Genomic DNA, 27,666 nt, shown 5'->3' with positions numbered 1-27,666 from the left:
CTAATCAAATCCTCATGACTCTGTCATGAGAATATCTCAGAAGCTAAAGGAAGAAGGTGTTTCAAGACGGGAGAAGTGGACGATGGTATTACGTGCCGTTTTCAAGTAGATCAATAAGATCATATTTTACTTACCTCTCAATTTCCTCACAAAAATATAAACTATTTAACTAACTTTCCAAGATCACAAAACTATACAAGTCTGCAAACGCTGTCTGTCTTATGTGGAAACCTATAGTTGTTTTTTATTATCTCATTGCTGGCTCCATTGCTATATTCTTACTTATATAATACCTTTAAACCATAATAGAAAAGGACAATAATAGAACGATGTGAAGAAATATCTAGCTACATCAAGGACCCAGCTCACGTAACATTTTCACGTCTTTTAATAGCGGCTCCACAAACACATGACTTTGTCTCTGAAAATCTTTTCAAAAGCTCCAGCTGCTTGTCCATTCACACTGTGGAACAGCCATGTAAGAGCTGTGGTGTTCAAAAGCGCTCATTACTTCTCCCCTGCCTGTTGGCTCCATGTCAATGCTTGGCACCTCATCAGAGTACAAATTCTCTAAGCTTTTTTCTTCAGTCCTATGGAACAGTCTGACAGCAGCTGGGAGACCAAAGTTCTCTTTTGTTCTGCTCCCCAGATGTTCACTCCTGAGGATACTAGAAGCCACCTCCTCAACAAGAGCATTCTTCCCATCACTGAGCTTTACCACTCAGATCAAATGTTTGAAAAGAGTTAAATGTACCATTTAATGTGGTAATATCTGAAACAATACTACAATAACTCATTTGTTCCTTAATTCACTTACTCATTAAACTAATATCTGCTGGCTGATTTCTATGTGAAAGGCCATGGAGACACAACAGTAAATAAAAAACAAACAGTTACTATTTTTTACAGAATTTCATGGGGAATACATACATAGTTTAAATGGCCATACAAACAAGGATAAAATTGCAACTATAAAAACTCAATTAAGGAAGAGCAAAAGATGCTATTAGAAGACGTAGGAAGAAGAAATAAGCTAGTCTTTGGGGTTGATGAAAGGCCTCCCTACAGAAGTCACACTGGAGCTGAGATATGAAGATACATTGACATTAACTAGGTAAAACAGGAAGAAGGCCTTTCAGGGAAAGGGAAAAGCATGTGCAAAGATCCTGTGGTAGAAAGGAACAGTTCATGGCAAGAAAATGTAAAAAAGGTTAATGTGTAAGGAGCAAAATCACAGGGTAGTGTGGTATCAGAAGAGGTTGCAGAGGTGGGTAAGCCACATCTATGTAGGTCTTACAGGCCATGGTAAGCTTTTTGTGTATGTTTAAGGATAAACATACACACACAAAGGGGATTTCATGGAAGGCTGTGAGCTGCAACAGTGAAATGATAAAATTTAGTTTCGAGAATAGATTTGGGTTTGAGAAGTCCCTGGCAGTAGTCTGGAGAATATTGGAAATGGAGTCAATATATATATGGGAGGAAACCAAGGTGTCATTGCAGTAGTCAGGAGAGAGATGATGCACTAAGGCGAAGGTGGTACTATGGATAGCAGATAATAGGAGCTAAAACTAATGAGACTTAGTAATGAATTGGATCTGATAGGAGAGAAAGAGGGAAGTGTTCAGGTTGCCTTCTGGTCTCTGTTTTACACAATCAATGCAGGTACAATTAATCAAAATGGGGGAAAATGAAAAAGGATCAGTTAGGAGGGGAGCATCCTAAGTTCAATTTTGGTCATGTTGAGTCTGAAGTATCTCTGTGTTCACCAGGTATTGTATAAACCTGAAGAAGACATTCATATGTGATTCACACCCATGAATGTATAGGTCTGTAGTCCTAACAGAGATTAAAATTAGAGATGTGAATTTGGGGGCACTTAAAAAGTACATGAAACCATAGGCATGTGTGACTTCACCTAGAAAAGGGTCTATGATAGAATGCTAAAGATGTTCCATATGTAACAGCCAGGTCAAAGGAGTTGAACCTGCAAAGGAGATGGAGCAATTTTATTGTCTATCTCTTCCCTCACCACTAACATGTAGCAATGCCTTACTTGGCTAAAAATTTAAAAATACATTTACTGAAAGAATGAATGAACACATCTTGGTAAACTGCATAAAGGGAAGGACCCACATAGCATGTAAGATAATGAAGCCAAAGGTAGCTTAATATATAAGGAGGGGAAAAAAAAAAGCATATAAATCCAAAACAGGATTACACTGAGTAAAGCCATAATGGAAACAAAAGCATAGTAGAAAAAAATATCCACAGCTCAGAATGGACTGGCCCTGAATCAAAACATCGTGTTGTCATCATAAAAGAAAATGAGCAGTGTAAAATGAATGGACTGTTTACTCACACTGATTATGCTACTTGGATTCAGTGTGCAGTTATGACCTACTTAGCTAAGGAAGACCCGAAAAGGACTTGGAAATATTTAAAGAACCACAAGATGATGAAAGTTGGGAAAATAATAAAAAACATTATAATGCAACAGTATAATTGACTAAGATAGTATTCTTTCTTGAACATTTATATGAAAGCACAGTATGCTGTCATAGTATTAACCTTGAGATTAATATATTCTCCACATGCCTCAGTTTAATCTAGTATGAAACTGATTACCCTTTCTAAATCAGCTCACATTGTTAGACTGTACCACTGCTAGGGGTGATGAACACAGTACATTTTACTTATTGCTTTGAAAATACACATATTTTCCCTAAAGCAAACTCTTCTAAACTCTATTTCAAGGGTTCTAGGGAAACATGAAAAATTCTATTTTACCACTTTATGTACTTTGTAGGCTTTCTCTAGTAATCCTATAGACAAATTTATGGTGCATACAACTATCTGTGCATCTGTAACTCTTGTTGTAAGTCTTAATTTCATGTCCTCCTTGCTTTGGTTCTTTCCTTCTCACCTACCTTTTTTTTTTTTAATAAATTTATTTTATTGGCTGTGTTGGGTATTCATTGCTACACACAGGCTTTCTCTAGTTGCAGAGAGTGGGGGCTACTCTTCATTGTGGTGCAAGGGCTCCTCATCGTGGTGGCTTCTCTTGTTGTGGAGCACAGCCTCTAGGTGCATGGGCTTCAGTAGTTGTGGGACATGGGCTCAATAGTTGTGGCTCACGGGCTCTAGAGCGCAGGCTCAATAGTTGTGGTGCATGGGCTTAGCTGCTCCGCAGCATATGGTATCTTCCTGGGGCAGGGATTGAACCTGTGTCCCCTGCATTGGCAGGCAGATTCTTAACCACTGCGCCACCTAGGAAGTCCTCACCTACCTTTAATTCATTATCTTAACATGTTTAATACTGTTAAAAGCCAGCTTAAATCTTTCTGAAACAATGCATAGGTGTAAACAAATAAGCAAATAGGTGATTAAATAACAAAGACACATCAAATCTTAAATATTTTAGTCTCAGCCTCACCCTTTCCAAAAAAAAAAAAAGCATAATATATTTTTAGTTTGTCATCATTCAACCCATGTGTTATTTCCCTGAACAGTTCATTTCAGTGACTAAGGTGAGAAAGTTTTGGAGGATAATTTGGGGGGTGAAAGATACACAGAAACCGGTGATATATGTGAGGAAATGGATGGAAAAGTGAAGGTTTTTAAGGGCACATGATGATGGTCTAGGAATTCCCATTGCAATGCGTGACAAATGCAAATCAGTAAGTTGAGATATTTTGAAATTACTTTTATTGCTATCCTGGGTTCCTCTGACTGTAGCACTGCTCCAAACATGTTGGATCATAAGTCACATGGATCGTGTCTTTCTAAGCAGATTATATGGAACGGTTAGAATAACTGTCAGAAAGTCAGGCTAGAGGGGCTCATACTGTACTAGCGTGGACAATTTAAAAAGACAAAAGAGAGAAGAACCAAAGGCATTTCAGGAGAGAAAACTACATAAATAAAGGCCTAAAGCTGAGAGTAAGTAATAAAAAAAAATTAAAATTGTAGAATAACTGTCTTGAAGATGAGAGAGAAGAATGACAACTGGAGCAGAGAAGGGTGTTGGGTGCCCCGGGAAACAAGCCAGGCAGCATGGGAGAGGAAAAGCTACTGTAGGTTCTTGAGCAGTAGAACGGTATAATGAAAACTGTTTTTAAAACATATCAAATAATAGTAAAATGGACCAAGGCTGTTGTAATGGGTTGGAGAGAAAGACTGGTCCTAAGAGAACTGTGGCGACGAATTAACTGAACATGATAATACACTAGGAATAGGCAACAAACAGCTCAATATGGAAACCAGATGAAAATTCTACCCTGGAAGTGTTTAAGAACGATGTTCTCCTAATAGAAAAGACACCATGCTTAGAGAACAAGGGAAGAGTTAAAGGAAGGATCATCATGCTTGGTTTTCAGTAATACAGTGGGTTGTTCAAGCAATATGGGCAGCTGCAGGCGGTACAGTGCTTAAGAATCCACATGCGAATGCAGGGGATATGAGTTCGATCCCCGGTCCGGGAAGATTCCACATGCCCTGGAGCAACTAAGCCCATGTGCCACAACTACTGAGCCTGTGCTCTAGAGCCTGCAAGTCACAACTACTGAAGCCTGCATGCCTAGAGCTCGTGCTCTGTAACAAGAGAAGTCCCCGCTCTCCGCAACTAGAGAAAGCCCGCACGCAGCATCGAAGACACAACGCAGCCAAAATAAAAATAAATAAGTTAATTAAGTAATTAATTTAAAAAAAAAGAAAAGAAAAGAAATATGGGCAGCTGAAGTAAAGAAATGCCCAGAACTAGAAATCCTCTGTATAGAGGCTCTAGGGTAATACATGTGAATCAAAGAGCAATCCAAAATATCAGGTTCCTTTTCCCTTTAAAATTTTATTTTTATCTTAATAAAATTACACTGCTTTCATTACAGGAAATTTGGAACATGCACAGGTAAAAATTAAAATAGCTTATAATCCTATCATATAAACTATAAGCTCTCTAGCGCAGAATTTATATCCTTTCAATATTTGTTGTTCTGTACATACTTTTTTAATGCTATGTGTAGAGCAGTATGGCATAGCTCAGCACTTCCCGGTTGTGTCCCATCTTCTAATAACTGTTCATCCCCTGGGAAACAGGGGTTCCCACATGCTGCAAGTTTGGGCAGTCTGCATTACTAGATCCCTCCCTTGGAGAAGAACACTATACATTAGTATATCAGAGCTCCTGCAAGGTAAACCACAAAAAGAGACTTTACATAATGAGCAACTGGCAATCTTAGATTTTTCTTACACGCCTGTTAACATCACCCTGAACTGCTCTCCCTTTGAAAGGTGGAGGTGCAGTTGTCAGGAGCTTGGGCTTTGGAAGCAGACAAGCCTAGGTTCAGAGTCTGCCTTCCAGATTTGTTCTCTTCAGAAAGTTGCTACCTGCGCATCACTTTACTCTCCATGAGTGCTTACTTCACAGACTGGTGTGAGGTTTGAAAGACATAATGTACATGAAGCACCGGGCATGTCAGGTTCACAGGTATCACTCTAAAAACTGTGCTGGCTTTGCTTACTACATCATTACTAAGCTGCAGTTTTCCCACAACTATAAATCACAATGATTTGTCATTTAATATTTTTCAAAATCAACATTTTTAATGACTCCACAGTAGTCTATCGCATGGCTAATCCATAAGTGATTTGTCTAATTCCATACTGTGAGACATTTATTTCCATTTTTTCCTTTCAAAAATAATGCTTCGATGAATATCCTTGCATATAAAACTTTCACAACAGCTCTGATTAATTCCTTATGATTGATTCCTAGAAATGGAATTGCTGGATAAAGGGTCGTAAATACTTTTAAGGTTTTTGATACAGTTTATTATACTGCCCTCCAGAAAACTTATATAAAAATGCATTTCCATTGTGGGCTGAGTAGTCACCACTATCTTCTAATCTTTGCATTAGGATAATAGTGAAGACTGATTGCTACAATCAGGCAGAAAGAAAGAAAAGTCTTATTAGATTTATGTTGGATTTAGGTATAGAAAAGAGAAAGAAGTTAAATATAAGAAGAAACTATTTGAAAGATAAACCATTACACACTGACTTCCCAAGCCTCTAGACGGGCTGAACAGAGCAAGGTGGAAGTCTTAAGGTGGAGGTGGAAGTCTTAAGAGCTATGCTTGAAGAGGTAACTCCAATGGTTATAGATTAAGATAAAAGCAGGTAATAAAAATAGATTAAAGCAAATGTGATAATAACATGGAGAACAAATACATTCAGAAGTTTGAGAACTCATCAAAATGACACAAGTTGTTTGCTTAACTCACTCTGTAAAAGATCCAGTTGTTTAATGTGTTATTTTTGCAATAATGAATATTCACATCAGGGACTTCCCTGGTGGCACAGTGGTTAAGAATCCACTTGCCAATGCAGGGGACACAGATTCAATCCCTGATCCGGGAAGACCCCACATGCGCGGAGCAACTAAGCCCGTGCACCACAACTACCGAACCTGCGCTCTAGAGCCCGTTGAGCCACAACTACTGAGCCCATGTGCCACAGCTACTGAAGCCTGCACACCTAGAGCCCATGCTCCACAATAAGAGAAGACACCGCAATGAGAAGCTCTCACACCACAATGAAGAGTAGCCCTCGCTCACCGCAACTAGAGAAAGCCTGCGTGCAGCAACGAAGACCCAACAGCGCCAATAAATAAATAAATAAAAATAAAAATAAAAATAAAAGAATATTAAAGTCAGCTATTTAATGCTCAAAAGGCATAAGAGTATATTTGCATGCCAGCTGCAGCTTATGGAGATGACAGAGCAATAAGGGTTTTCTATTTCTAGGCATCAGTCATGAGGAATTGTTCAGAGATGTTGAAAATGCTGTATATGTAAGTGAAGTGACAACAATACTCCAAGGTCCTTGAAGGTAGGAGGGTAACTGTCTCATAGATCTTGGATTCCCCGTTACATATATGGGGACAGGCACATGATAGGTAAACAGTATATGTTTATCGTGTCTATAGAGACTTGTGTATGAGGTTTCTTTTTTAACCCTCTTTTTGTGGGTAGGACTCTTGTTCCTTAAGAGAAAGATATAGTCAGTCCACTTAGTGAAATCACTAATAGTGTATTTCTAAGATGAATCAAGAATGTGTAGGGATTAACAATATCTCCTTCAGCTTTACATGATATATTTATTCACAGATACCAAGGAAAGGTACTTTCCAATGATATATTCAGCAAAGACTCAAACTGACATTCCACGTAATGCCACAAAATGTCATCAGATTACTCTGGAAGTACATTTCATGCTTTAAATGATTTTTCTTATGTTTAAATGCCGTTAATTATATAATAAAAGTGAAAAACCCTATTCATAATTTTAAAAGTTACTCCTCTCTCAACTTTTACCTCAGGCTCTGAGTTAGTCACATGAATTATCCAGTATTACTGCCCTTTTTCTGACAATTAGTTGGAGAACTGTCAAATCCCCAGTCATAGATCAAGAAGGATGAATTTTAAAATGGCTAGGCAATTAGCTAAAAGAGAGCTAAATTCCAAAAATTCACATTTTTCCATTCCTTTAGTAAAGCTATGTTAGTAGAATGATTATGAGGCCTGTGTCTAGGATTCTTGAGCTAAAAAAAGAAATATACTCTTTGCTTACCTGCATAGTTTCAAAAGTTTTAAGTGCTTTTTGTAAGATGTATTTACCTCCATGGATAAAAGTTTCTATTCAACTTTAAAGGAATCAAAGAATTATAGGTGGGAATGAATTGAGAGACTAGGATTGCCACATATACATTACTATTAAGAAAAAAAAATACCAAATTGTACACTCTAAGTACATGCAGTTTATTGTATGTTAACTGTATCTCAATAAAAGTTCTTAAAAACAAACAAACAAAAAGAATTATAGGTGGTATAGTTTTTAGAGGTTCTCACCTGAGTAAGGAAGGGTAGAAATGTGATATGCAAGAAAGCCAATGTAATGGTTGTTTGAAAAATGGCTTTAAGGAATCTGAAGCAAAATCATCCACGCCATGCTGAAAAGTCCTAAGAAACAGAAATCATTATTTCAGAATATACAGGAAACATTAACTATGAAGACCATCTAAACATTTTTTCTTAGTATTTGAAGTTAATGATTTTGCATAAAACGATATTGTGTTAGCATGGACAATGCATCCAATACATCCACTTGGGATTTGTGCATTTAATAGGTGATTCAGAGGCCTCTGAGTAACAATCCTTACACTTGGGAAGGTATGACAATACCATTATGATTTTTTAAAAATAAATTTATTTATTTATTGGCTGTGTTGGGTCTTTGCTGCTGCACACAGGCTTTCTCTAGTTCCGGTGAGCAGGGGCTACTCTTTGCTGCACTGCATGGGCTTCTCACTGCGGTGGCCTCTCTTGTTGTGGAGCATGGGCTCCAGGCACACTGGCTTCAGAAGTTGTGGCACACGGGCTTCAGAAGTTGTGGCACACGGGCTCAGTAGTTATGGCACACAGGCTTAGGTGCTCCGCGGCATGTGGGATCCTTCCAGACCAGGGATCGAACCCATGTCCCCAACATTGGCAGACGGACTCCCAACCACTGCACCACTAGGGAAGCCCACCACTCTGATTTAATTAAAGAATTTCCATTATAAAATTTGTCAAAAATAAATGTATGAAGAATAGTAAAATGAATACCATTTATGTCTCCCTCCCTCAACCTGAACCCAATAAATGTCAATATTTTGTCATTTTTGCTTCATTAACGTAAAAATGTTTAGCATAAGGTACCTTTTTTTTACTCTTTAAAGTGACTTATAAATACGAAACAATTAATGAGAATTTACAATTAATTTTGTATGCCCCTAAGGGCCTACAGAAGGAGGGTAAAGAAGAATTTAACTGTAAAATACATAACTGTGATTTCAAAATTAGAACAATTTGGCCAGAATATCTGGTCTACAACTAACTTTGGAGAAGTAACTGTAACATTTTCTAGGGTGGCCCAAATTCAACAATAAATCTTGAGGTAATAAGAAAGGATTTGTTACATAAAATCTTTAGTAGATAGCTTGGCTAATAAAATTTTTATGATAACAGAAGATTATATTTGCCTACATGGAACTGAGTCACAACTGGGAACATTTTTAGAAATGGAATTGTTTGAATTGCTATCTCTCTTCACCTATAGTTTAGGAGCAATAGCATCTTTTAAATCATATGTGGAATGGAATTCCACTTGGAAAATCTACCTCTGTCTTTTCATCGTACATCATGCTTCTTGTACCCTTGCATTTCCAAGTTTGACCTGCCTGTTCACTGTTTGTCTTGTCAAGTAGAACACCTTCTAATTAAATATGCTTTGACATTTTTTAGACTTTTAATAGATCATCTCCTCTTTGAAAGCCATTTTTTCTCACTAAATTTTCAGATAGAGCAAAATTCCTTAAATAGTCTTCAAAATGAGGCTGTCCTATTTCCATCCCATACTTTCCACTGTGTAAACTAGAGAAGCAGGCACGAGCTAGGTCAGGACACCGAAACATGCTTTTCTAAGGAGTCCGGACTTTGTATTAGCAATGAGGAATCACTGATGAGTTTATAGCACAGGAGTTTTATCAGCTATTTTACATTTCAGAAAAATCACTTGTGCACTAGTGTGGAGAGCTGATTGGAGAAGACTGGGGCTGGAGGAAGGGGGATAATGAAGATATGTCAGTAGACCAAGCAGAAGACGACAAAGTCTTAAACCAAAGTCAGAAACAGAGGAAATCGTGTGTATGGGACAAACAGAGAAAAATATAAAATTAATAGAATTAACAACATTCATTCCCTAATAGCATGGGGTTGAAGACAGCATAAGAGAGGAGGTAGAAGGCAGAAGGCTTGAGATAAAAGGAGAAGTCTGGATGACTCACAGGTATTTTACTTAGTCTTAGATATGCTGAGGGACCTGCAGACATTTGAAGTACATCCACAGAGAGACATCCAGTAGGGATTTGTATTTACTGATCTAGCGTATACAAGAGACACTTGGATTGAAGATACTAATACATAAATCATTAGCATAATGGTGCAACTGTGGGAATGGGTGAATTCACCAAAAAAAAAAAAACCAAAACAGTGTAAGATGAAAAGATGGACAAGGACAGAACTCTGGAACACATCAAAGGGTGAGGTGAGATAAAGAAGCACTCAAATGAAACGAGGAAGGAAGCATCAGAGAAGTAGGCAAAGAGCCAGGACAAAGTGATGTTAGGGAAGCCAAGGGCAGAGGAATGGTCCATAGCGTCAAAAGCTGCAGAGAGAGTAAGTGAATGGAGAGACAAAAATTGCAGTTAGCAACTGGGTGTGCATGGATGACCTGGCCCACGTTGTTTGTTTAGCATGATGAGGGCAGCTACAGTACCTTGAGTGAATGGTAGGTGTAAAAATGGAGACAATGTGCACAAACTATATTTTAGAAGGGAAACAATAATAAAGAAGGAATTTTTTTTAATACAAGAGAGTCTTGGGGAGAAGAACCAGAGACAGAAGGAATATTTAAAAGACTAAGGCCATGGTGTAGGAGGTAAATGTGATCAAGAGCTCAGGTGAAAAGATTTGCTGTGGTTGGGAAAAGAGACGTACTGATCACCAATCAAAGATGTAAAGGTGAGTAAGGATCAAAGTAATTATGAAGAATGGAGATGACAAGTTAAAGTACATTCATGATGACGACCTGGGTTTCACAGAGAAGTACAGGGGAAGGCCACCTAGCAAATGGTGCGATGGGGCAAGGTGGAAGTTTTGGCCAAAGTGGAGAAGGATTAAAGAGGGAGCTGCCCAGAGACAGGAGAATGAGTAGGACTGTTGAAGGGTACAAAAAGACAGCTGAGTGATTTTTGCCAACAGTGTTCCAGAGTCTGAGTAGAGAGGCCAAGGGAATGAGGGCGCAGAGGAGGGACATGCACTAGTAAGGGAGCTAGGAAGAGGAGGGTGCTGGTATAATGTGAGGGAACGTACAGTAAGGGATCTGGAAAGAAAGGCAGTCTCAAAGGAAGTGACAGACTGGGGGAAAAGGATGGGAGAAGAGATAGGCTCGATGAGAGAGCAGGAGTCACTAGAGGCTGTGGTACCATAGCCTCTGCCTACTTTTCCACCTACCTCTTTGAGCCCTTTGTATAAATTCCCGTGTGTCCAGTTATCTGCAGACTGTGGGGGGCACCTCATTTCTCCACAAATGAATACATTACCTAGAACGCCCTCTCTGTCATGTTCAACTGGCTCCATAGAGGGCTCTACCTCAAAACCTTACCTGATAAGACCATCCTGTCTAAAATACTTCCTTTCTCATCACCCCATCCCTCACTATGCCCTTATTCGGCTTTGCTTCTTCTTAGGACTTTACCTCTGATCCTTCTACATCCACCTTCTGCTGCCTGCTCCATACACAAGGGGAGGGACACGGAAGACCATAAATACACCCGCGTGCGTACGTGCAGGAGCTCTGGAGCTAGACAGCCTGGGTGTGTATCTTGGGTGGGCTCTGTATGAGACGTGTAATGCTGCCTGGCAGTTAATTTTGCTTCGGTTTTCTCATTTGTAAAATGGGGATAACAATAATCGCCTCGCAAGGTTGGTGTGGTGATTGAGATAACGCGTAAAAGCCTTTGGCAAAGTGCCTTGTACGCCATAAGGGCTCAACAAATGTAAGGCAGTATCAGGATGATAATGACAGTTGCAAATACTTCTTAAGAAGATCTACAGCTACCTCAGAACTGACACGGAATTCCTGATAGTCTAAACAGTTGTCTAGGTACAGTTTTATTCTCAAGATTAGAAAAAACACTGGAGGATCTAATAATAATGGAATGGTTATTTGGTGCCAAAATTTCTTAGACTACAAACTACTGGCAATGCAATACTTCCCAGAATATTTCTGCAAGTCCCTAAACTCTTCTCCTCCACTGAGAGTTGCACTGGTAATAGTAAGGTTATTTGGTGATAATAAATGTTATGGCAGATGTTTATGGCCTCAGAGGGGTTGGGATCTGTATGAGCATTTAATTCCACAGCAAGACCTCAAATTAGTTTCATTATTCTGGAGAGTATAACAGGGTGAAAATTGGCCCACAAGCCTCCACGGGAGGATGAAATGATGATCTAGCTATTAGATAACCTCTAATGATGTTTTGCTATACAGTTAAAGAGAGGATGCTCTAAATAATTCATAGTGGAGAGTAAAATACAGCCATATGAGCCACAGAATTATATTTTTTCCACAAGACATAAAAGAACTTTGATATAGCAAATGCGAATACTCCTTTAAAAATAAGTAATTGTCTATAGGCTGAAGCAGAATATATTTCCTCACATTTCCAAAGTAGCAGCCTGTAAAGACAGCTCTGCTTAAAGGGAAAAAGATAAATTTGGGGAAACTCCTTGCCTTTGCCTCTCCTCTAACATCATGCCCTTTCTCTATCATTAATATCACGCTGGCTCTGGGCTGATCACACCATCTCACTTGAGCACGCTACCTCAGATTCTGTCTCTTCTGGTTCCCTGAACTACAATTGTGTGGCCCTCCTTCCTTTTTCATTAACAAAACTGATTGACTCCTTGAGCTTATGCAGGCAGCTGGTGCTAGAATGAAATAAATTCAATGTACATCAAAAGTGAGATAAACTGGTATGCTAAAAAGAGTTAGCTGGGTCTTATGTGTCTCTTGTGCCACCCTGCTTTTGGCTGCCCTCCCAGGAGAACTGTGTCTCATAACGTGATGCTAATGGAATAAATCTCCAGGATGGAATCAAGGCAGCCCAAGGATGTAAGTTCCACAGGGGTAACGGGATCAGGTCATATGTCTTGTATCATCTGTGACTGCCGCGGTGCCTAATCCATTGGAGGTAAAAAAATAAATAAAAACACAAGAGAAGACCACAACTCAGAAGAAGTAGAATTAGTTTGAAACTGAACTATTGAGACAACACTGGAATCCCTGAGATAACTGAGGACATATGGGCCTTTCTGATGCCCTTAAAATCATAGCCAACTAACCATGAACATGTAGAGATAACCAAATCCAATCTACTTCACCATTTTAAACATAATTCTAAGTCACCGCTTTTCTTTCATAAGGCAGTGTTACCCTGAGACTATAAGTATTTGTCTAAATGTCATTAAGTGAAAGAAATCGAGGTAAGATACTTGGAATACAATATGGTTCCCTGCATTTCTCCTGCCCCTGGCTTGTGTTTCTCATGATGAAGATAACTCTTTGAGGTTAGAAAATGAGACTTGAAGTTAGAAAATGACTAGCACAATGCTTGGCCTATAGAAGGTACATAGTAAATAGTGGTTATAAAAAGAGGAGTTAATAAATAGAAGGTATTGTCAGATCCTGCTTAGTGGAAAGGAGGATGAATTTGGGGGTGGGGGGGTCGGGGAGGCATCTGTGAAGTCTGTATTGGATGATACACGGCCAAGGGGCAGACTGAGAACAGGACGCAGGGTGAAGGACAGAACAAGACTTGACCCCAAAGTACAAGGCAGGAATCAGCTGGCCTTCTCCAAAATTAATGACAAGCCACTTACCAGTGTTTTATCTTACTAAGACCAGACGTAAAGCTGTTTGATTTTATTTATTTATTTTTTAATAGAGATTTCCCTCAAAAATAATGTTTAGAGGGAAGAGTACAAAGAGAGTCATTTAATCTAAACAAAATGGCTAAGAGAGCACTCGCTTCGGCAGCACGTATACTAAAATGGCTAAGAGAACGACCTCTGTTTTCTGGATCATTTTGCATTCTGCCAGGCACATTTTTTGTTTGTTTGTTTTTACATTTAACATATTTTTATTCCTATTTCCATCTAGTCTGTATTCATTATTTGACAGCTTTATTGAGATATATAATTCACACACCACAAAATGTACTCATTTTAAGTACACAACTACATGATTACTATAGTCACAGAGTTGTGCAACTTTCACCACTAACTTTACAACATTTTCATTAGGCTCAAAAGAAACCCTGCACCCATTAGCAGGTACTACCCATTCTTCCCTCCTCTCAGCCCCTGACAACCACTAATCCACTTTCTGTGTCTATGGATTTGCTTATTCTGTAAGTTTCTAATAAATTGAGTCACACAATATGTACTCTCACACATCTGGCTTTTCTCACTTAGCATACAAGTTTTGAGGTTCATCCCTGTTGTAGCGTCTGTCAGTATTCCATTTTTTTTAATGGCTGAATAATATTCTACTTTATGTATATGTCACATATTGTTTATCCATTCACCAGTTGATGGACATTTGGATTCTTTCCACTTTGTGCTATTATGAAAAATGCTGCTATGAACACTTGTGTACAAATCTTCGCACGGACATATGTTTGCATTTCTTTTGTGTACATACCTAAGAGTAAAATTACTGTGTCATATGACCATATGCTCAACATTTTACATGAGCATCCCCTATGCTTAACATTTTGAGTAACTACCTGTTTTGAATGTGCCAGACATTCTTGAAGTATGAAGAACAGAGTTTTAGTCCAACACATTCTGTTTTGTGAGGGACAGTGAAATAATTTCAAATAACTAATGAAATAAACAAGCTAAGACCATAACCTTAAAACACCTGGTACTAGTTTGAAACCAAACTACAGACAAAGCATTGAAATACCTTGGAATTTAGCGATTCAAAAGCCATGTGAATGATACCAAGTGAACCCCAAAGTTAGGCCTGCTGTTTCTTGGCTTAGTGATCAACATTCTGACCTATTTCTGATGACTCTGGCCTTCGCCTGCTATGTTGGCACTTGTACTAAAATTCATTCTTCCCATGTTATTAAATGATGTAACATTGGGGACAATCAACTTTCGAAACGTTTCCACTCTTAGTTTTTATACAACACATCAAAACATTTGGAAATATATTTAACATTCAATTTTAATGTTAAAAATTTTATCAGACTTTCTGAAATCACTTGAGGGTGAACATTTTATCTTGTTCACTGCTGTATCCCTTGTGTTTAATCCTGGTGCTTAATCATAGGGCCTAGGGAGGCAATGACATTTGTTGAACTGAAACTAAATGGCAGTTACCTAAAATTCTAAAAATTAATTTTAATTTGCTGTATACAAACTAAAACTAACATTCTATACAAGCAAAATGGAATATGTGAAGTCACTGTCTGGGTATGTATATGAATGTGCATTGAGTATCCTTCTGAAAGTGCAGCTTAACTGCCTTTATGAAAGAAGATATGCATAGCTGTAAGCAATAAGCGTTTTGGAAAATACATGGTGAATATTTTATGTTTCAGCAGGTCTCTTTCCCTGGAGGACAAGCCTAAAGTACTCCTTTTACAACATTCTAACAGAAATCTACAAAGGAGAATTTAAAAAGAATACACATTTTTGCAAATACATTTCATTCTTTCCGAAAAGATTTAAAAAATCATATTTCTGCCCTGGGATTTTAGTAGTCCTATCCTAGGCTCAGGAAGGAAAATACATTCAGTTTATCTGTCAGAACTACTTGGAATAAAGGCGGTCATCTTCAAAAAAGGCATATCACATAGAGTGACAAATGTCAGGCATCGTTTATAAAAATTCAATGCTATCAACATCTGATTGCTACTTTTTACCAATTCCTCAAAGCATACAGTTTAATTTTAAATGTGAGAGAGATACAATTTTTTTCTAAAATACTAATAATATGACAACTTCATATTCTGGCTGTGAAAAGAAGCTTAAATAAGTCAGTGGGGTTCTTGCAAAACACACATACACTTTTTTTTCCAGTTTGGTGAGGAACATGCTGCCCTATAGATTTCTGTTTTCAAAACAAAGCAAAATATATTTTAAAGATTAGATTTATACTCTAGGAAAGCAATCATAAATTTTATATCAACATGAATGGATAAAATCTGTGAAAATTTTTATGATCTGAGAAATAATTAAAAAATTAAAGTATATATAGACTTCTGTTCATGCTTCAAAGCGATACCACTCTCTGTGTTTTATATTAAGAAAACCAGAGGCAGTGCTTAGTATAAAATGTTCTTCAATCCTGGTTGAAATTAGCAATTTAAATTTGCTGAATGAGGTTACAGTGCAATATCTAATGCACAAATCATAGAGATTTGAGTACTTGCAGAGTTGTTTAAAAATGTATCAAAAGGCCACAGGTTAACAATAATGAATGTATGTTACATTATTATTATTAAAATATGCAATCTTTGATAATAATTTATTTGTTTTACAAATGCATTGGGGGGTTAAAATTTTTCTATTCATCTGTGACAGACCATGAAATTCAATATTGCTCACCATGACCAATCCATGAAATTTGTCAACTTTGTTCCTGATTTTCACAGGGCCTTCCCCTTAGATGAAATGACCCACTGAACTAAGAGCATAGTAATTTTTTCATCTATGGTAAATCAGTTTAGTTTACTAGGATTTATTATGGGCTTCAGACCTTGAGCTTTTTATGATTATGCACCATTATGTATATAATCCCAAATTTATGGTAATTTATCTCACTATTTCTTTCTCTTTCTGAAAGATTTCTCCATTTCTAAAATTAGTTCTCAATGGTAAGGTTGCCAGAAGAAGCAATCTATAAACAATGGTTCTGTTGAAAGTCAAAGAGTGGGTGAAAATTATAGGGAAATTGAAATAAAACTTGTTAATTACTCTCAGAATTTCTAACACCAAAGTCTTAAAATTTACTAAAAATCAAGATTTATATATTGCCTTTACCAGAATGGTACAGAAACAAATACTTTACCTAATGTATCCTAAGAAATAGAAATATGTATAATTTTTACTATACAAGAAACTAAGAATATGCAATATCTAGTCTTTCAAGATAAAGTGACTATTTTGGAGGAGGGTTTAAACAAAAGTGTATTAATGTTTTATTATAAGATTTACTCTAACCTCTTTTATAATATTACAAATTTGAATGAAATAAACCATAAAAGTAGTTCAAATTTTTTAATTTCCCTAAATCTTATTTGTTTAGCTAAGTAAAATATTTCAACATTTTAAAAATGTATTTACTTATTCCTATTCCGCCTTGCAATTACTAGCTCAGTCACGAAAGTCTAACACTAAAAATGCAAATCGATGGCAAGAGTAACTGAAAGTATGGAACCATTAGGGCTCTTTCAGATTTGAGAATATTTTATTTTATTTATTTTATTTTATTTTTTTTGGCCACAAAGCGCAACATGCAGGATTTTAGTTCCCTGACCAGGGATCAAACCCGTACCCCTTGTAGTGGAAGCACAGAGTCTTAATCACTGGACCACCAGGGAAGTCCCTTGAGAATATTTTAGAATCACTTTTAAATATTTTTATTAGAGAAAATCACTTTATATCAAATTAAAAATTAAAAAATATTTTTAAAAGGAGCATGAAATCATTGGATATGATTTATTTTTTCATAGACTAATCAAGCTATGACTGAAATAACCAATCCATTACTATAATTTGATCATTTAAACAACTCAAATAGTGATGCTGGAAATGATCCTGCTTGTATTGGAGACTTTTCAGCTGAATAGGAACAACCAATAGAGATAAACCACATTACTAGGACCAAATTACTTTGAGAATGAAGAAACCTCTGTTGGTGAATGTTAGCTTTGTAAAATGGCTCAATTCGCAATATCAAAAATGCACTTCAATAAATTTCTACGTGTTACTTCATACAATTCAGTAAGTAGCATGAAAATAACGCTGTTAAATCACATTATTTTACATACCATAACAGCTAAAAAGAAAATATATTTGATACTTACCGGTATAATTCAGTTAATGGTGAAGTCAAAATGACTAATGTTGTGAAGAGATTATTACAATGGGTATGAATTTTAAAAATTTTATCATCTACATACTCATGAGGATTCAAAAGCTTCTGTACAGATGTGCAAACTGACCATAGCATGTTCTCAGTGCATATTAAAATTGTTGTGACATCAAGTCTGTTGGAAAGTAAAAGAAGAAAACCATGTTAAAATCATTTTTCTGCTTGGTATATACACCATCATCCATAGATATTATATTAAGTACGTGTAAGAATAGAAATATTTTTTCTACTTCTATTAAATATTCAGAGATCAAAAACAGATAGAAAACATCAAAGCTAACTTTTGAGTTTCTAAGTGTTAGCTAACCCATAATACCATTCATTATCTTTAGGGATATCCAGTGAAATGTTTTAGGAGCACTTTAAAAAAAAAAAAGTTCATGTTGCATTATCAAGATACCATTCTTCTTTTCAAGAAGCTCAAGAGGTTTTCTTTGAAATTAAATTCAGCAAAAGAAATGTCAGATTAAAAGAAAATGTGCATTATCCATATATGTATGATAGGTAAAAATTTGATAGCAGAACAATTCTCCTCATCCAAGGAGATGAGGACACCTCATACAAGGTGTCAAAAGAAAGTTACGAGATTGGGCAGCATGTTCTCCCAGCAAGTAAGAGATAAGAAAAAATGACACCAGAAGCACAAATGGAAAAGTCTATACTTTCAGAAATTTCCAAGATTAAATAAATTTGTGGCAAATATGCTATATTTTTATCTTACTCATAAACTCATTTCTTTGATTCTTTCTTTAGTTTTAATAGAGCTCTTAGGATCTGTTTAAAGGTTATTTTGGTATATGATGAAATTGTACAGAGTTGTTAATTTCCTCTTTTTTTTCCTTTAAATTCAGTGCTAAAGAAATAGAAGACAAAAATTTTGAAGTGATAAGAAACAAGTTTGAGGAGATTTTAAAATGACATTTTGGCTTCAAATGTATTATATATAATACATGTATACATATATTAATAATATATAACATATTGTATATAAATCATATATATGGTTTTGGTTATATAACAGTTGGAAGCTACTGGAATTCTAAAAGCATCAAGAATCACCCTTAGGAAGGTTTAATTGTAGTTTGCATCCACTCACTCTAATTGCTAATTAAGCAATTGCAAATCCAATATATATATATATATACACACACAGACACAAACACATACATGCCTGTGAAATCTGATTTCCACAATATTGATGCTTTAGAATTAACCATTCAAATAAAAATATTTATTTTACTTATAAAAACTAGGAGAGATAACTCTAGCTTTGCATGGCATTTTTATGTAACTACCCAGAAAAATAGAAACCAAAAGTCTCTATAATACTGTTAATTAATTAAATATACTACCTATTTCATGAGCTAATAGTAAATCTGATTTCATAAGCATCTCATAATGACTTGCCACCTCACAGTCAAAAGTGATTTAAGCCACATAAGGAAAAGAACGAAGGTATTCTTTGCTCTCAAAAGGAATTTTCCATCTACTCTTCAGATTTCAATGTTTTAAAAAAATAAAAAAATGCTTGCTCAGTAATTCAAAACAGTCTGTTCAAAATACCATATTTATGGAATACTGTAGCAGGACCTAAATGCCCTTCAAATGCAGCGTGCTTGATGAGAAAAATAATTCCTACTGGAAACAAAAAAAAAGCCTCTGATGTTTTTAGTTTCCTCTAAAGTATATCTAAAAAGAAAAAAATTTTTGTATAGCTGAAAGGCAGGTCTTAATCACATTAGTCAGAATGTTTGTAAAAACAGAAGCCTCCACTTTGTATAGACCATTGCTGTCATGTAAGCAGATTTCTGTAACATCCATTGCCTAGACAACCCATAGAACTGGACTATAATTCAGTCTAATTTGAGACCCTAGTGACTGCTGCTCCTCATTTTCTATGATTGTACATTTTGTTGAACTGGCTTTTAGTAATACTTAATGAAAAGAAAAGGAAAAAAATAAAGGAAAAGAGGAAATAAGAAATTAGAATATTAAGAGAAAAATTTTTAGACAAAGTTTCCTTAATGAAGATTAACTACACTATTTAAAGACATTAAAAAAAAAAAAAGGAAAAACAAAAACTAAAATCCCCTGGTTGCCTAGAATATCAAAGTCAAATTACTTCATCAGAACACTGCTGTTTTCTTCTCTATTTCAGGACCTTAATTTTCTCTCTTTATCTTATCTATTAACCTTTGGATATCTATGTCCTAGATTGCAACACATCTTGACCCACTTTTAAGAAACAAGTGGGTTTTATATACAATTTGAAGAAGAAAAAAGAACAAAGTTATTTTGATTCCAGTTCCACATTTCTACTTAAGTATTTCAGGAGAATTGAATATGATTTCCTTTCAGATGTTAGAAATGTGTTAAATATACAAGGAGTTAAGTCATGAGATTCAGAATTACATTCTGCTTTATACAACTGACGAAAAAGATTTCTTGAAAAGCAATGTTTTTCGCAACTTCAATTACCTTATCTGTGGAGTTCTCTTATAACTGGGATGGGCCTGAGCATATCTGGATGCCAGGAGACCCAAAGATTTCTCCAGCACTTCTGCTAGAATCTCTTGGGCTAACTTAGGGGGCAGAATGGTCCAGAGATCGTGATGAAGTGCCCAGAAGAAATAATGCCACATCTGGAGCGAGAAGGAGCATCTTTCCCCCTGGCAAAACCACCACACATTAAACAAGAGAATCACATCTTTCCAAATGTCAGTTTGCTTTCTATAAACCTAATTAGTTTAGGCTGAAAGGAAATAGCTGAAGAGTCTGACACACTAGATAACCAAGAAAGATTTTTGACAAGATGTAAAACATCCTTATTGACAAAGGAACATATGTTTTATTTCAATTATGAGACCAGATATTCTCATGCAAACCCAGACCACAAGCATTTAACCTAGCATAGCTTTGATTTACCCACTCCTGGTCTAGAGTTTAAATTTTACTTTAAAATAATCGTCTTTATAACTGCTAAACGAAGTCATGCTAGTTTAAGATAGTGGGCCAATTCTTCTAAAATTAAAATTTAATCATTTAAATTGTTTAAGTATGTATATTTTTCCTGAGATTATTAGTATCATTTTATAAATGTTTTAGATTTCACATTATAATGAACTGACAGGAGCAAAAATAAACTTATCAACGTGCATGAAAACAAAGGGAGTGGGTAACTATTGAAGATGATTATAGTAGGCTGTTTCATCCATTGAGTTTTACCAACAATACAAGAAACAGATACTACAAAACACTGATTCTGCAAGATTTTGTAAAGCCTAGGCAGATGTTATCATCAATTCCTAGTATTTTTATAGTACTTTATACCTCCAAAGGGCCAGATTCTCATTCCTTCCCACCCCACTACAGACCTCTTCTCTGTGCCAAGTTTCCCTGACCACAGAATGAGACCCAACAACAGCCAAAGCCAAGGGGAAATAGGCAGAAATGAGGAAGTAGCCTCAAGTGAATTACAACCTCTCAGGGAGGTATGCTAGTAGTTTCCTCATTTTCTTCAGACCAGATTAAAAGATTATTTGAAATAGATTATTTGAAGTTTGAAGAATGTGTTTTTCAAACACTATCTTAATTATGTTACTATATCAAAAATTAAACAAGAAAAACTTTCCGATTTATCTCTAAGTAATCCTCTTGGACTTAAAATTTCTGCTTCGCCCACTACTTATATTTCTCAAACAAATGTCATCTTAAAAAAAAAATCTGCTGTTCTCCTATACCTAAAGTTGATAGTTTCTTATCCAGATACTCCTTATAGATCATTCTGGTATCTTCTTTGATTACTAAAATCTTTTGTAGTCACTGAAATAATAATAATCTATAGTTATTATCTATTGATTTTCCAATGGAGTTTATAAATGAGTGAATTGTTCTCCTTGCGTGGTAAACTTGGACATCAAAACATCAAAGAGTCAAGTTCAAACTGGTGGGGACTTTGACCACTTCTGACTTGCTGACTAGATGTACATCAAAAATGTTTAAGAAAAAAATTACAAAATTAATGCAAAAGTTGCAAAATTTTAGTTCCTTATATTTTCTTTGTTGTGTGTTCTGTGATAAAGAATGCTTTAAAAATTTTCCTCAGGTAAGAGAGGAATTTTAATGCTTGATTTTCTTTATTACTTTATGTGTTGTATGTTAATTAAAGCAAAACCAACCCAGCCTATGTCATTACTGACCTGAATTATTTACACTTTCTCCATGGCAGTGTGTGGGTGCCTATAATAACATGGCCAACATGATTCCTCATAGTTTTCAAAATATAAAAAAACAATTTCCTTAATAGCTACCTTTTAACAATAAATGAGAAAATAAAAATAACTTTAGGCACACAGATTTCGTCTTCTAAAAGTGAAATATACTTATTTTTAAGACTTTTAAAAATATAAACTTCATGTTTGCTTAAAAACATTCCAAGCTGGTCATCTTTCCCATAATTTTCTTCAAAATGTGTTTAAGTTCAATGTATGCAAGGGTTTTCATTAAACTAAATGTGATTCATTTATTTTTCTGAACTGTTTCCTTATTTGTTGTCATTTCAAAAGTATTCTGCTAGTAAACATCTGTTATTTTTGTAGACCCACTATAATATAAACAGATGTGAGCTTTTATTTAGATTATATATCAGGAAACAAGCAGCTGGGCTTTATTATATAAGCCACTCAATATTATCTTTGAACAGACAATTCTTTATTCTTTGACTATTAGAAAACACAAGTTGATAAAATTGAGCAGATGTCAACTATATTAAAAGCTTAATTTTAAACGTAATTTGAACACCCACTGTGCCATCTGACCAGCACCTCATCAGAGAGATACTGAACTCTTTGGCTCTCTCAACCTGACAGTTTAGAAAACGGAAATGATGTATCTAGGACTCACTTGATATGACAAAACATGAGTAAATATTGCTCTGTATCTTATAAATTCTTTTTCTATTTCTTTACTATACTCTACACATGGCGATAGGTTCCCCTGAGATCTCTATCCTGCCCTTCACCTCCAATCAGGCAGATTTCATCTCCTCTCCTCTCAAAACAGCCCTGCCAAAAACATACTAGTCCTGTTTCACAAATCAGTTGGAATAATGGGGAGAGGAGGAGAGAGGGATGTAGTAAACGGGATAAAACCATGTCAGGTACTCCAGTTGTCAAAACAGCTTAAAATCTGTGCTATTTTTAGAAGGTTCTTATTTTTGGTAAATAGAAAAACAGTATCACTTTATTTTTCTGAGCATCAATAACAACCACTAACTCTGCAATTAAATTGTAACTACTGACCATGTAAGTATATGGAAGCTACAGTACCATGTAATCACAGGGTAGCTATCTTGTTATTTCTGTCTTGTAAGCTAAAGCCTTGTCATAAGATCTAAGAGCTGCATGTTATGTGGTAATTTGTTTTTTGTTTTTTGTTTTTTTCTTTTTTTTTTAAATACTTGGTAACTTCAATAACAGGTTCTCAATGCATCTACTTACTATTTATACTGTACAACTCCTCTAGCTCCCAATTTGCATGAGGAAACATAATACCCCTATATTGGACATATAGTGAGATGATACCTGTTCTTCAAGGGAAACATTATATAAAATTGCTCATTATTTCACTGACACATTGAAATAGTTTGAAACATGAGATGGATTCCTTTTCAACCCCTCTGTCTACCTCAAAGCAAATAAAGGATTTGAGATGCTGCCAGGAGAGGGGAAGCCGGACACTTTTATTCTTATCTCAGGCTACCAGCTGCACCATACCACTTTCTCATTTTCATTCTGCTCACTGCTGTGTGAAGTTTGTCAGGTTTGGAAAACCCTATATGGATGCTCTTGCAAAAAGAAAAAGTATTTGGGAAGGGCCTCTAAAGAAGAGATGAAATGGTCTTAGAAAAAGTGGAAAGCCCTTTAGAAAAGCTTCTAAGCTGCTCCTCTCCATTGTGACAACATTTATTACGATAATAACTCAGGCATAAATGGAACCATGGGAATCTTCAGTGTCAGGAAGGTGACAGGAGTGACTTCACTGAATAAAACTCCACTCTGTTTTTCTCAATACACCATAGTTATGAGGACAGTCAAGAAAAACAAAAATCGTAAGCTTCAATCTGGAGGAAGGGGTAAGTAGGAAAAACTACTGAAGGTGGGCTTGACTGATGAGCTTTTTTTATCTTGATTAAGATCTTATAAAAGGTTCACCCTGCCCTGAAGTCAATTTCAAGGGATTTCAAGTATTGTGGTTAATGTATAATCTATGGGATTCAGTGGAAGGAAAGCTAATGAAGCCTGATGATGAATAACTTGCATTGATCTTGGCTTTGGTTGTACTGGGAATCATTAGACTTTAATTCAGTAGAAATTTGGGATTTCAAAACATGGGTTAAATGAAAATAGGTAAGCTATAAATGATCAGATGGGTCTTAAAGCACATGCACAAGAACATACAATAAGAAGAAAAAATTAAGTATAAAGAATAAAGCTGCTTAATAAAAAATATTTATCAGACACAGATGGAAATCTATAACGAGAAAAAAAATGCAAGGATACCTATTACTGGTCCCTTTGAAAACAATATAAAGTTGTAGTATTTTGGTATTGTTTTCTCTTTGAGTTTCCATTGTATACCATTATATTTCAACTTATTATATAGCACTGAAACACTGCAGCTCAGATTACGTTATTTTTACTTTTAAGCAGAAGGAGAGTTCTAATTATTTCAGGTTTTAAAAAACTGTGTTTTTCTAAGTACAAATTCAATATTTAAAAAATATTATCCTAACAGCCTTCGTGTGTTAGTAATGCCAAGCTCATGTTTCTAATTAGCCAGAAAGCAGGTAGGCAGTAAAACATATTTGTGTAAAAAGGAGGGATAGTAAACTTAACTTCACACCTCATAAAAAGCTTTGTAGTCATCCCAGTGGTGGCTCTCAGCATCCTGTAAAATGCTTGTAGCACAAACTCTGAGGCAGTAGTCCGTAACCTGAAACTGTAGAGTGTTGATGAATTCCTGATATCGTTGGACAGGCACCAGGAATATGGGTCTGTTCAGAGGGAATGATCAAAGAGACAGAGATTTAAGGTCCGTGCAGTAGGAGGTAACAATCTCCAGTACTACAAATGGTTTTGATTATTAGATATCAATCATTCATTTCCTCCTAATGCTGAAGTCTGCAACCACATTCACTTTCCAAGAAGGAAAAAAAAAAACAAAAAACCTGGTCTTTGTTTTGCAAGTTCTTTGAAAATGTACATCTGCTGTTCCACAAATATGCACTTCAGCTTGAGACAAACTGCATTGTCAATACATCATTCAAAAATAAAAGTATTCTTTGTAAGCCTATTATTAGAGATCAGTGCATTATTTAGGCATTAGGTTATCGTTATTACAGAGAACAACACGCATTTGTCAGAACCAACTTTTGTAAAGCTATCACACATCCCACAAACACACTCTTTTTATTTTAAAAATTGTAATTTTGTAGATGTCAATTATCTCATAAACTGTTTTACAATATTCTACAGAAATAAAGTGATTGCTGGCACATTTTGTTTATAAATTCAACAATCTGACTACTTACGAGAATTAAAGAAATATCATAGTCATATCCTACATCAAGCCAAATTTACTTTTATCTTTAGCTCTTTTTAGTACACTCTCTTATGCTTCCTTTCATTACTACTAACGGACTGCAAAGGCTAAATAAGGAATATGGACTAGATTCTTGGGCTCACACTAGACTACCCAGTCCACATGTTCCCTTTGCAAGGGTGTGCTGTCTTCTAGAGAGCACGAGAGTAGCCGGATAGACCATGTGATAATACCTTTGGTCATTTTTATTCTCTATCCAGACAACATTTGGTCATTTTGGACCACTAATACATGAGCATTAAGACTGCCGGATGCTTCCTCTTCAAATATGAAGGGCAGCTTATCATTAAATGGATGTTCTGAAATATGTTTACATTGGTCAGCAGAATAGATTGAAATTCATCTCTTTTCTATGTCAGCTCCTAACATCTAGTTGGCCTAGGAACAAAAGAGTAGGGCATTTTCCACAAATATTGTTTTGTGTGAAAAAGGGAAGTTTATTTTTTTTTTTTCAGGGTAGTCAGTACAATGTCCTTACAGAATGGAAGGGGTTTTTTTTGGTCATGTCATAACAACATGCCGAAAATAGTTGTTCCAGATTACAGAATGGGAAATGCAAGAGTCGTCTAAGTGGGCCTTTAGAGGGAATACCTATCTTTCTTACTATCTGTGTATCTGGTTTAATACACCCCATGCTCTACCTTTTTGATATTTCCTAGTCAAGACAAGTGAAAATAATTCACTGTTATTATTTTCTCCTCTCAAATATTATTATCAAAATTCCACTTATGTGATATCCAAAGATTACATGGTACTTTAAGCATGGCCATCAACTTAATATAAATGACACTCACTTCTTAGTATTTTCTTTCATCAAATTATCATATTGCATAAAATGCTGGAAGACATACACTGCCGTGGAGAGGAGCGTGTGCAGGTTTTTCAGAGGTGATTTGGAAGGAAACTCCTTGCATCTCTCTTTCAGTCTGGCCAGGACAGCTGTTGCCACTTTACAACAAGCCTCCACAAAGTTTGCTCTAATTTCCTGAAAAGAATCATCTCTGCATGCCAGAGCCAGTGGAAGCATTGTATCAAGTTTTTCCATGATGTCAGAACAAAACTAGGGAGAAATAAATGTACCACTGAGTTATTTGTATTCTGCCAGCACCGTGTAATTTATGTACAGGGGAGCTAAATTCCAAAATAATGAATTTGGCATCAAGCATAAATATAATGACACAACTTTACAACAAACGATTTCTCAGTTGCAGAAAGTTAAATGTTTTATGTCAAATAAAGAAATACCAAAATGATGCTTCTCTGTATATAACATTCAAACTTTATGCTTACCAGAGAGACATTATGGAAAACTCATGAAATAGCTTTACATGACAATACTTTTATTTGTAGTTAATAGAACTCAGAAAATATATATCTATGATTACATTATTTTTAACTTATTCCTGGTGTTTTTTGCTAAATTTTGATAAAAGCTTTGTTTAATTAATCATCACATATAAATAAGGTTATATCAGTTTCACGTAAATAATCTAAAAGCATCAGAAACAATCTCATATAGCATCTTCTTATTGGTAAAGAGTCAGAAACTTTCAGAAGTGATGCACGGAGCTTTTCACTAGCTATGAATTTACTCTTTCTTAGTGGCAAAGGAGGTATAATGGATGGATGGGAAGCTGCAACCTGCCTCCGCTTCAGGTCAGCCACAAGTGTTCCCTGGGGAATATTCTGGAGTCTCCCGGTGGCAGTAGGGAATTAAGGCCACCTTTAAAAACTCTCTTTCAAAAACATTTCTGTGATAGGTTGCTAACCTCGCTGTGGACTTAATACGAACTATATCTCTATTTACATAATTACTTCCTATTTTCTTAGTATGTTCCGTGACTCTCAAAACACTGATAACACTGATGTTAATAGAATGTTCACTAAGTTGTAAATATTTAAAAGTTGCCCAAACCGATAAGACAGTAACTCCTTCAAACTCCTAAATTTCTCCTGGAGTCATTCAAAGGTATAACCCAAACAAGTAGTTTCCCAACTCCCCAGGAAGTCACAGAGGCCTTCTCTCTAGTTGCCCCAGATTCATGGAGCAAAAAGTTGGCAGCAGGTTTAAGTCCTTTTTACTAGCACAGTGGCCCATGAATACCGGAGAAGAAAACTCGTTCTGGGTCAAGTGCCAAGGGTTTCCTAAGAGACTCCATCATTTTTCTATTG

The 27,666-nt window shown here is 35.9% G+C and overlaps 1 protein-coding gene across 6 annotated transcripts in view; it reads right to left on the bottom strand.

The window, feature by feature from the left end:
- Positions 1-27,666, bottom strand: part of KIAA0825 (KIAA0825 ortholog) — a 383,109-nt gene that overhangs the window by 240,451 nt on the left and 114,992 nt on the right. For all 6 annotated transcript variants that reach the window (XM_057739207.1, XM_057739203.1, XM_057739227.1 and 3 more), the window contains 5 exons: positions 26,289-26,554; positions 24,736-24,886; positions 20,311-20,501; positions 17,765-17,947; positions 7,908-8,018 (listed from right to left, as the gene is read on the bottom strand). In XM_057739207.1, the coding sequence (XP_057595190.1) occupies positions 7,908-8,018; positions 17,765-17,947; positions 20,311-20,501; positions 24,736-24,886; positions 26,289-26,554 (902 nt within the window). The remainder of the gene's footprint in view (positions 1-7,907; positions 8,019-17,764; positions 17,948-20,310; positions 20,502-24,735; positions 24,887-26,288; positions 26,555-27,666) is intronic.

Source organism: Hippopotamus amphibius, chromosome 1, assembly GCF_030028045.1.
Source record: "Hippopotamus amphibius kiboko isolate mHipAmp2 chromosome 1, mHipAmp2.hap2, whole genome shotgun sequence".
NCBI lineage: Eukaryota > Metazoa > Chordata > Mammalia > Artiodactyla > Hippopotamidae > Hippopotamus > Hippopotamus amphibius.
This window is presented reverse-complemented; position numbering and strand designations above follow the sequence as displayed.